The sequence below is a fragment of the Hyaena hyaena genome, unplaced genomic scaffold (genome assembly GCF_003009895.1).
Source record: "Hyaena hyaena isolate Hyena2069 unplaced genomic scaffold, ASM300989v1 scaffold_303, whole genome shotgun sequence".
NCBI lineage: Eukaryota > Metazoa > Chordata > Mammalia > Carnivora > Hyaenidae > Hyaena > Hyaena hyaena.
The window spans coordinates 302,566-314,607 of record NW_024080934.1 but is presented as its reverse complement, the minus strand read 5'-3'; the positions used below and the strand labels follow the sequence as shown (position 1 = coordinate 314,607).

Sequence of the window (12,042 nt, the reverse complement as noted above, 5' to 3'; positions counted from 1 at the left end):
ACATATCACATCTTAATCCATTCATCAATTCATGGACACTGGACCGTATGCTTTTCTAAACATTGTCTTTTCTCTAGGTTACTTATTGTAAGAACACAATATATAGTACATATACCTTACAAAATATGTTAATCAACTGTTTATATTATTGATAAGGCTTCCTTTCCATCACTATAGGCTATTAGTAGTTAAGTTTTTGGGGAGTCAAAAGTTATATGTGAATTTTTGACGGGGTGGGGGTCAGCACTCCTAACCTCTGCATTTTTCAAGGGTCAACTATATTATGTTTGTTTTGAAATCTAAAGTGATACTTTTTGCTACGTTTGAGCAAATCCTTCAAATAGATATAGCAAGATAACATGTTTTGGATTAATTTAGCAACTCTTAGATTTTATTATTTTTGGTTCACTATTATACAAGAGAATATATTCATTATAGGATATAGAAAATATAGATACACATGACTTTTATGGTGCATACTTGGTCTAAATTAAAATTACTTGGTTTCTCATTTTAAGTAGAGGAAAGATTGACCAAGTGAGTCACAGCTCTCTGCTTCATAATCTGATCGCTCCATAATCTGATCAGGATTGGTTTTTTGGTATCTTTGGATTTGGAATCTGTTATATCAAGGACTTGCTTATTACCATAGATAAGGATTATTTAAATTAGATCAGGTTTGATTTTCTTTTTTAGGCAACTGATTTAGAAATCGAGGAATCAGATTTTAAAATCAAGAAAAATTAACATCGACTAAGCAACTAACCCAAGATTTTTCTTAATTCTTCTGTATAGGTTTGGAATAATATTAGATTCTTAGCTGGAAAATACCGTTTCAGGGTTTGAAAAGGACTAGGTACTCATAAAAAGTTCAGCACCTCATCTGTTAGACTGATTAATAGTAAGACTCTTTCACTTAGTCAGCAAGCTGTACAAAGCAAATGCTAGTGTGCATCCTCAGCAGTTGTGATTTGAAATTGTAAGCAAAAGCTATTCTTTTGCATTCCTGTGTCCAAATGTCATCCTATAGAACTTGCTGACTTATGCCAGTCTGGGGTTTAGTGTAAGTTAACTGCTTGTTATATGGCAGGTGATTGGCTGATGCTGCATTTCTCCTTCCCAGGCAGCAGTTCCCCCAAGCAAGCAACCATCTTCACTAGCTTCTTCAAACCCTTCCATGTCAAAGGGCTCTGAACAGGGCTTCCAGTCACCTCCAGCAAGTAGTAGCTCAGTAACCATTAACACAGCGCCCTTTCAAGCCATGCAGACAGTGAGTATGAAACGTGAATGGTGATTGCAGTTCATTGTTCCTGTTAAGCCATTGTTTCTCTTACATCTATTATTGGGTACTTACTATGTGAAAAACTTTGCCTTTTGTGTTACTCTTATTTGGGTTGATACTTGCTTTTGTCCAATGGAAATATTGTTTGTGGTGAAAGAGTATTAAATCCAAAGCCTTGAGAATTTTGAATGGGTATTTTATCAGAACGTTTTCCCCACTCAGAAAATTAGTAGCAGGCAAAGCTGAGGATTCATATTAATTAAATAAAATGTGTGGGTGAGAAACATAATTATCTATGAACAGCTTAATAATACTAATCATTACTAATATCACACTAGTGATGTTCCATAGCATCAGTAGCCTGAAATACAGGACACATACTTGGATGTTCTGTCATTCTTGAAACCGTCATTTGATTTCATCTTGATCTTATGCTGATTTTTGGATAATTGTTTGGATTTGTGTGGTATTCTGAGCTACATATTCCTCTACAAATTGTTTAAGTTTAAAACATTTTTTAATATAACTCTAAAACAGGATAGTATAAAACAGTTCTCTAAAACAGGATAGTATAAAACAGTTCTTTAGAAAAAACCCAAAAAGTCTTAGCCAGTATCTGATGGAGCTTAATGCCCCATTCTAGATACTTTTGAGTGATGGTGGTAGGGTGGGGCCAGTGGAGTTACAATGGAAAGCAGGTACAATGCAGGGAGATAAGCTGGTGAATTCAGACACCTGAATTCACTAGTTTTATCACTTCCTGCTTGGCTGCTTAGAATTGCTTAGTTTCTTCGTTTTCCCTCTTTCCCTGCCAGTCTCTCCCAAACAGTATTGCCAAATTGGTTTTATTAACTTTTTTCTCATTTCTATTTAAAAGCAAACAGTGGTTCATTACAGAATGAAATTCAGAGTCCTTTGCTTAACACTTAATAACTTTTGAAATTTGGTAGACCCTTCTGGGCTAGTCCCCTGTGCTTGCCTTGTAGATTGTCACAGTAGATTTTTTTGCTCATGCCAGTTTGTATTCTCTACCTGTTTGAATCCTGTCCTATACAAATTGGTCCTCATTTGTTCCTTATTCATTCAATCAACAAACAAGTAGTGATGAAATCAGATACTGTTCTTAATGACTGGGGTTGGGTTTTGGCAGTGAAGAAGAGACAAGTCTTTGTGCTCAGGAAGTTTACTTTTCTGTGGGGATGAGCACTGAGTGTTATGTGGAAACTAATTTGACAATAAACTATTTGTAAAAAAAAAAATAAATAAATAAAAGATTTCAAATAAAAAGAAGCTTACATTTGATGATGGAGGTGGGAGAACTAGAGAGAAAAATATACATATATGTACATGTATATGTATACACATATGAGTACATGCATGTATATATACTATACGTACATACGTGTATATACCATACACGCATACACACACACACATCAAGTGTTCTGTGTCATGGGGAAAAATGGAGCAGGTTAAGGGGGCTGGAGAGTAATGGAAGTGCTATTTTATAGACAATGGCCAGAGTCTGGATTGGTCATTGCCTGCCATGTGGTAGAAATTTAGTAGGTGGCAGATTTTCTCATTCATCTTTCAATTTTTGAAAAAGTGCCCTCTTGCCCTATGTAGCTTTCATGCTCAGTAAGCATTATTATATCATAATAGCAGGATGATTAATTTTTATATTTGAGTTTATATCTGCTAGAAATCAAATAATATTTTTGCCATAGTAAAATACACATGACATCCAATTTACCATTTTAACCATTTTTAAGTGTATGATTCAGTGGCATTCAGTATATCCACAGTGTTGTACAACCATTTCCACTGTTTCCAAAACCTTTTTAATATTCCAAACCATTAAACTGTACTCATTAAATACTAGCTTTTTATTCCTCTCTCTCTCCAGCTTCTAGTAACCTATCTTCTACTTTTTGCCTCATTACTTCTCCTAAGTACTCATATAAGTGAAATCATAATATTTGTCCTTTTGTGTAAAACTTATTTCATTTAGCAAAATATTTTCAAGGTTAATATATGTTGTAGTATGGATCAGAATTTCATTCTTTTTTATGGCTAAATAATATTCTGTTGTATGCATACACCACATTTTGTTTATCCATTCCGCTGTTGGACGTTTGGATTGTTTCCACCTATTGCCTATTGTGAATAATGCTGCTATGAACATTGATGTTCCTGAGCCTCTGCTTTCAGTTATTTTGGGTATATGTTATAGTGGATTTGCTGAATCACATGGTAATTCCATGTTCAGCTTTTTGGGGAACAACCATACTATTTTCTACAGTTGGTTGCACCATTTTGCATTCCTAGCAGTAATGCACAAGGCTCAAATTATACCACATCCTTGCCAACACTTACATTTTCTCTCTCTCTCTTTTTTTTTTTTTTTTTTTTTTTGGTAACAGCCATCTTAATAAGTATGAAGTGGTATATTACTGTGCTTTTGATTTGTATTTCCCTAATGATTGTGATGTTGATCATCTTTTCATGTGCTTATTGGCCATTTCTCTTCTTTGGAGAAATGTCCATTCAGGTCCTTTGCCTGACAAATAGAAGTTTTTGAATGTTGCAGAATTTTGTTGGATGTCATCCTTAATCTTTTTCTATGACCCAGTGTACCCTTTGTCTTTCAAGGTATTTAATGTTAATGCACCTCTGCCTCCACGGAAAGATCAAGAAATAAAAGAATCCCCTTATTCACCTGGCTACAATCAAAGTTTTACTACAGCAAGTACACAAACACCACCCCAGTGCCAACTGCCAGCTATACATGTAGAACAGACTGTCCTTTCTCAAGAGACTGGTAAGATCTTTGCATATGATATTTTGAAGACTTAGATGATAGCTGGTAGAATGGAAAGCAATTCAGTAGTGATGCTTTAAGGGTTCTTTCTTGACTAGTAAGCATTATTTCCTCACAAGTTCAAGTGTTGAGAAAAACATAAATGCCTTTCTTCTGTTTAGTTAAGTTCACCTGTTAATTTTAACTTTTGTAGAGGTAAGAATCTAGGTGGTTGATTAAACCTTGAAGTGGGTTCATATTTTTAAATCTGATTGATTAACATGGACAGTGATAGAAGTAGATAGGGCACTATATATAGCTGTTTGTATGAAGGCTTTGAAATGACTCTTAAATCTTTTACACAGAAGATAGCTATCTGGCCTTTTCTCTCTTTTTCCCTCTTACAATAAAGCATTGATTAATGCCAAGATAAAACTTAGTATGCTTATTCCATTGTTTGCTTAGGGATGAGAAACTGTTTTGCTCTTTCATGGTATTCTAATACATGAAAGAATAGGCAACTTTGTAGTTATTTCCTAATTTGATAAACACCTGTAGATTTTTAGTGTTGGTATTTCAGATCCCCACTGAGTTTTCTAAAACTTAAGCCTGAGCAAATGAATTGAACATTCTAGGTATTTGATTACTCACAAGAGGTACTAAATGTAAATCCTTGGATCTAGCCACCAATGACCTCATTGTGTTTTCACCTGTACCCCGTGAAAACATACTGCAGATGGTTTATATAAGCGATGTTTGTCCTATGCCCTCTTAGGTATAGTATTAATTAAAATTCATTGTCATTTACTCCTTGATCTGGAGTATTTAGCCTCTGTTTCCTTTAATTGTGGCAAAATATACATAACAAAATTTAATATTTTAACCATTTTTAAGGGTACAGTTCTGTGGCATTAAGAACAGCCAGGTGGTTGTGAGGCCATCACCACCATTCATCTCTAAGGACTTTTTCATCTTCCCCAACTGAAACTCTGTACCCATTTAACACTAACTCTCCACCCCTCTCTTCCTCCAGCCCCATATGGCAACTACCATTCTACTCTATGAATTTGACTACTCTTGGTACTTACCTAGAGTAACTGGAAACAGACAGTATTTGTCCTTTCGTGACAGGCCTTTTCATTCAGCATAATGTCTTCAAGATTCATCCATGTTATAGCATGTGCCAGAATTTCTTACCTTTTTTAAGGCTGAATAATATTCTATTACCTAAATCTATATATGTATAGATACCAGGATTTCTCTCTCTCTCTATATATATAGCACCTTTTTCAAAGGGAGAAAATTATATTAAAGGTTTTGATATACAGTGACTTTTAATTATAAAGAATATTAAATATTTGTTACCATTTAACTCTTGGACTTAAAACTGTTTCCTTAAGCAGCAAGTTATCCTGATGGAACTATTCAAGTAAGCAATGGTAGCCTTGCCTTTTACCCAGCACAGACGAATGTATTTCCCAGACCCTCTCAACCATTTGTCAATAGCCGGGGATCTGTTAGAGGATGTACTCGTGGTGGGAGATTACTAACCAATTCGTATCGGTCCCCTGGTGGTTATAAAGGTATGCTCTGAACAAAATTTAATTATACTGAATTATTTTGTTTATATATTTACTTAAACTATTTTTACTTTACCTTGTTCCATTTTTAGTTTCCCTCCATATTGTGGTAGAAAAGTCCCTATTTCTGTAAAATACAGTATTTCTAATATACCTATTGCTTATATAACAGAGGAACTTTTTGTATGAAAAGCGGATTGATCCTGTGACTTGCTGAAGCAAAAGGTTGAGCATCTGGCTTTTCCAGAGATGAATTTGGGTTTTCATATTTGAATACTTTTTTAGAAAATTGACTTGACTGTTCAAAATATGTCATAATCAGTGGCTGTTTTCTAGTTATTTTTCTATCGGAGGATACTGTAGATAAAAATACAAATTTTGATACTATTATAGTGATTATTCTCTTAAATCTTAATATGGTTACAAGTATTGGCTTGGTATCGTAGAATTGCAGTAGACAGGCCTTGACCATGTGCCTTTCTGAACCCCACCTCCATCACGGCAGTAGTATCTCTGTACTTGGCTTATTTGAAGTTAGCAGTATTTTATAAGCACTTTTCCATATGTGTTTTCCTATGGAAGTAATATTAGTAGAGTTTGTTTTAAAAAGGCATGAATCTAATGATGGTATTTTAGGATCGGTTTGACTTTTAAAGTGGTATGGAATTAGACTATTTAAAAGTTTAGTATAATTTTGCCCATAATTTTATTTAAGTTGTTTATTTATTAGGTTTTGATACTTATAGAGGACCACCTTCAATTACCAATGGAAATTATAGCCAGCTACAGTTCCAAGCTAGAGAGTATCCTGGAACACCTTATTCCCAAAGGGTAAGAATAGTTGTCATAGTTGAATAGTAGTATAGCTGTTGCTGTTAAGCTGGTGATTAAACTATAGCCAAGTCATAGTATATTTTGTATAAGGCACTCTTTGTTTTCTTTTTTTTTTTAATTTTTTAAAATGTTTGTTTATTTTTGAGAGAGAGAGAGACAGAATATGAGCAGGGGAGAGGCAGAGAGAAACGGAGACAACATCCGAAGCAGGCTTCAGGCTCTTAGCTGTCAGCACAGAGCCTAACTGGGGCTTGAACCCACAAACCATGAGACCATGACCTGAGCCACCCAGGTGCCCCAAGGCACTCTTTGTTTTAGAACTACTTGTCAGTACTATGGAGAGTTGATTTGGAATCTTTTCCAGTAACCCACAGAAGATGACAATTGCCTGTTACACAGAACTTAGAAGGTCTTAAGGACTTTACTTATCATGTTGTTTGCATTAACTCATTCACTCCTCCAACTTTTGAGAGAAACTAGGGTTCAGAAACAAGTTAAATTACTTATCTAAAGTCACTCAGCAACTGAATGGTAGAATGAAGATGAGATTGCATGTTTCCTGACTCCAGACCCTACGAGCTTAACTTTTTTATTTTGCTTTATTTATTTATTATTTATTTATTTATTTATTTATTTTTGAGAGAGAGCATACGCACAAGTTGGAGAGAGATAGAATCTCACATAGGCTCCATGCTCAGCCTCCATGATTCTGAGGATCATGACCTGAACCAAAGTCAAGAATTGGGCGTTTAATGAACTGAGCCACCCAGGCACCCCAGCTTTATTATTTTGCTTTCAATTTAACTTTTCTATGTATTTGGTGTAGAAAGTCCTTTTTTATAAATTTAATATTTTTGTTTTTATTTTAATAGCTCAGCAGATTTCCTTTACTACATATAATAAAAGACTGACAAGAGGTTAGACATTCCACTTAAACAAACCTTGGGACCTCCTTGTCATTGGTCATCTATGGATATTACTGTATACATCAGAATTTTCAGTTTTGAAGTTTTACAAGCCTTTAAGTATATATGTGGTTTCCCACTGAGTTCTGTGGTGAGATAAAGTATTTTTGAGAGGCTTAAAGTTAGTTACATGAGATAAGGTAGATGTCTATACAGAGACAGTATTGAAAAGGGGGTTAAGAACACACCCAAAGAACATACCAAATCACCTAAATGACTTGGGTTTGATACCTGATTTCATCACTTCCTTTGTTGTGTGACCTTGGGTATGTTAAGTAAACTTTCTGAGCTCTGGTTCCTTATCTGTTAGATGAAGACTCAGCTGTGAGTTAGTCATCTTACTCTGAAGTATTGTGAGGATTACTCTACAAGATATCCTGAGGACTAAGTGAATTAATATACATAAAGGCTTAGCACCATAATGCCAGACAGTAATGAACAGCTCCTTTTTTTTTTAATTTGTAAAAATGTTTTATTTTTTTAAAGAGAGAGTGTAAGCAGGGAAGGGGCAAAGAGAGAGGAGGACAGAGGATCTGAAGCAGGCTCTGCACTGGTAAGCTGACAGTAGCCAGCCTGCTGTGGGGCTCAAACTCAGGAACCATGAGATCATGATCTGAACTGAAGTCGGGCGCTCAACCTGCTGAGCCATCCAGGTGCTTGTAATGGAGTTGTTCTTAACACCAATATTCTGGACTTCTGTGTGCTGCTTTAAATTTCTTGCTGGGGTGCCTGGCTGGCTCAATCAGTAGAGCATGTGACTTTTGATCCTCATGGTCATGAGGTCAACCCCACATTAGGCTTAGAGCTTACATTAAATAAAAAAAAAAAAGAAGAAGGAAAAGTATATTTCCTCCTGAGGAAACATATGATAATTATAATGGTTGCTATTGGGAAGAGGATTAGGAGTTTGGGGTAGCAGACTTAATTATTGTGTGCCTTCTTGTCCTGTTAAAATTTTTTATTGCATATGTTAATCTAGTCATGCCACTGATCTTTCTTTCCATAAGTTGTATGAAGGCTGACTTTCAACATAACTGGGAGTCTGTTTGAAATGTTGCCTCCTGAACATTTTTTTCTTGAAGATAGTAAATTATGTTTTCAGGCAAAAATACATTCATATGGTATAATTCTTATCAACCTCTCTGTAAAACAAAACAAAATCCTGACATAGTTCAGAATTGTCTTCACAGTTTGATTTATAAATAGAGCAAGATTGAAATAGTCTATGTTTTTGCTTTACTATTTCCTTTTATCGTGAGATAAGGGATAGAGGACCAGGCTGTATTTCTGAATTTCCCTCATTACCTCACATTGTATCTTTTACATAGTGTTTCTTGGATGCCTTCTTGTCTTTGCAATAATTAGCATACCTACTTGGTCAGGTTAATTCATAAATGAAGCAAGTATTGCTATTGTTGCCCTTTTAACTTTTCTTGGTATTTGGAAACATCTGAACCTCTGTAGCTGCTGGGGAAGGCTAGAGAAAAGGTTAAGAGGACTTTAATCTTACAAATTTACCAGCCAATAACACTGGGAAAGAACTATTATCTTGCATTTTTGTAGCCATGGTTAAATATTATGTGTTCATTTCAGGATAATTTCCAGCAGTGTTACAAGCGAGGAGGGACATCTGGTGGTCCTCGGACAAATTCAAGAGGTAAGGATAATTAACTGGGTTAAACATCCCTCTAGATCTTTCTTTATCTACTGTGAAGTTCTCCCCAAAGTACATTGTTTTCACCATTTAGCTTTTAAAGTTTTCATTTTGCTTAAGCTTAGTACTGAAGACCTGAGGGAGACACTAGACTGTTGGAATGGCTGCAGGGGGATCAGTTGTCCATTTAAATTAAAAGTGTATGTGTGTGCTTTTTCACTTTGATTGACACCACAGCATAATTCAGCCTTTGATATGTACATTTCTTGCATACTTCACATAGTTTCATGTGATGATTCAGGATGATGGTTCTTGTAGTAATGGGCATTTTTTAGATAGTTTCGTGTCACCACATTGAAAGAAAGAAGCAACAATTAAGACACCATGACTTGAAATTCCAGAAGATAATTATAATACTTTTTAAAATGTGAAGGTTTAGTAGAACCTTTACTAGAAGAGATTCAGTATACCTGAGAAAATCCAGAATTACTGAAGATTAACTAACTTTATCACAGGAAAACAGAATCTTTTCCTTTTAAGAAAGAGTCAGTATTCACACTGCCTTGGCCTTGTATCTGAGCTGTGTTTTTGTGCAGTACTTAAAACATTAAGATTTCGTGACATCACATTAACTTGGAAATGAAGAGGAAGCATTCATCATGGGGCTTCGTATCATAACAGAGTATCTTTGAGTGGCTAGTAGTTCTGAAAGTTGGTTCTTTTATGTACTCTCAGTTGTCTTGAGTCCTTGTACATTAGATACTTGGAGTAGATTTATCACTGAGGAATGAAGAACTGAGTGGGAATTACAGAAGAGAAATCAGGAAATAAAAGGAGTGTTCAAACCTGGGTTTCAGACTTTGCTAATCTAAATTAGTAACTTAGCATTTCCTAGAGCCTCATTTTCTAAAAAAAAAAAAAAAAATGAGGCCACTAGACAAGAACATCTAGGTCCTTTTTAGCTTAATAGTAATATGAAAGCCCATTGCTAGAAAGCTTTAGAAAAGTATACTGTACCTGTGTTTTGTTGTTTTTGTTTTAGAATTTACTATAAAATGTATTTTTATCTGTATTTCAGTAGCCGACTAATGTTAAATATTGTGTTCAAAGCTAACTGCTTCATTATGAGAAACTCACTGTTGCTAATAAAACAGCAGGGTGGAGTGATTCTTCTCAGGTGAGCAGCCCAGAAAGAGACAACGAAACGTTTAACAGTGGTGACTCTGGACAAGGAGACTCCCGTAGCATGACCCCTGTGGATGTGCCCGTGACAAATCCAGCAGCCACCATACTGCCAGTACACGTCTATCCCCTGCCTCAGCAGATGCGAGTTGCCTTCTCAGCAGCCAGAACCTCTAATCTCGCCCCTGGAACTTTAGACCAACCTATTGTGTTTGATCTTCTTCTCAACAACTTGGGAGAAACTTTTGATCTTCAGCTTGGTAGATTTAATTGCCCGGTGAATGGCACTTATGTTTTCATTTTTCACATGCTAAAGCTGGCAGTGAATGTGCCACTGTATGTCAACCTCATGAAGAATGAAGAGGTCTTGGTATCTGCCTATGCCAATGATGGTGCTCCAGACCATGAAACTGCTAGCAATCATGCAATTCTTCAGCTCTTCCAGGGAGACCAGATATGGTTACGTTTGCACAGGGGAGCAATTTATGGAAGTAGTTGGAAATACTCTACATTTTCAGGCTATCTTCTTTATCAAGATTGAAAGTCAGTACAGAATTAACAGTGAAAGAATGGTGTTCTAATTAGTGGGGTTAAAGGAGAAGTAGTCTTTGCTCTTGTGACTGGTTTAGGAAAATGTTTTCATTTTTAGAGGAAGGTGGAGGTCCTTACTTTTTTTGTTTTCCTCCCCAAGGTGAAAAATTTCAAGCTGAATGACAATTAGCACTAATCTGGCACTTTATAAATTGTGATGTAGCCTCGCTAGTCAAGCTGTGAATGTATATTGTTTGCACTTAATCCTTAACTGTATTAACGTTCAGCTTACTAAACTGACTGCCTCAAGTTCAGGCAAGTTATAATGCCTTGTTGTGCCTCAATAAAAAAGTTATATGCACCTTCAGTGTTCTTATTTGATTAAACATTTAGTAGAGAGGTAAAATGTTTAATTTTTTGCTATGTGTCACTGATAACTTGGATGAGTCTTTATTCATGGGTTCATACTATTATTTTAAAGTAAGACTATATAGTAGATCTTTTTAGAGTTTTCTCTGATATTATACATGCCATCATCAAAAGATTTCAGCTGTTTTCCATTGGCTAAATAGCATTTGTCCTTTAAGCTATTTTGCAGTAGGACATGTCATTGTCTGTTCGTAGCTATCTTTAAGTACCTACTACTTGTATAATAATACAAGATACAATAGTAGATACACAACTAATATTACTGGTCTGCCATCAGTAAATCTTGTACTTTCTAGTAGATTCTCAATTTGAGAAGGCATAATGTTTATTCATCAGAAAGCAAAGATTTTTGGTCAGGCAATGCTGTGTTTGAGTCCTGATTTTGCCACCTAGGTACTGATTTTGGGCAAGTTATTTTACCTCTAAGATACCTCTTTCTTTCTCTTTTTGTAGTAGACCATTTTCACAACCTCATAGGGCAAATGTGAAGTTCAACTAAGAATATATCTAAAAGACTTACTTAACACAGTGCCTGGCACATAAGTATTTAATAAATGTTAGGTGCTATGATTTTTTTTCCCTTCCAAAAACTTATAGGGCTGTGTGTGTGTGTGTGTGTGTATTTTCTTATGTAGTATTAGTATAGCAGGCACTGACAGAATTTAGTATCCATTTTAGACATATATTCTCACACTTCACAATTTAAGCATATATATATTTCTTGTGAATAAGAGCTTAATAATTTTATTAATTAAAGCATAGTTTTAAAAAGTAAGCATTTTTAC

At 35.4% G+C, this 12,042-nt stretch overlaps 1 protein-coding gene across 2 annotated transcripts in view; it reads left to right on the top strand.

The window, feature by feature from the left end:
* Nucleotides 1–11,189, top strand: part of CAPRIN2 (caprin family member 2) — a 45,702-nt gene extending 34,513 nt beyond the window's left edge. For both annotated transcript variants that reach the window (XM_039247679.1, XM_039247680.1), the window contains 6 exons: nucleotides 1,124–1,270; nucleotides 3,935–4,103; nucleotides 5,483–5,665; nucleotides 6,393–6,493; nucleotides 9,055–9,118; nucleotides 10,270–11,189. In XM_039247679.1, coding sequence (XP_039103610.1) covers nucleotides 1,124–1,270; nucleotides 3,935–4,103; nucleotides 5,483–5,665; nucleotides 6,393–6,493; nucleotides 9,055–9,118; nucleotides 10,270–10,838 — 1,233 coding nt within the window. In that variant the 3' untranslated portion in view covers nucleotides 10,839–11,189. The remainder of the gene's footprint in view (nucleotides 1–1,123; nucleotides 1,271–3,934; nucleotides 4,104–5,482; nucleotides 5,666–6,392; nucleotides 6,494–9,054; nucleotides 9,119–10,269) is intronic.
* The last annotated feature ends 853 nt before the right edge of the window (nucleotides 11,190–12,042 follow it).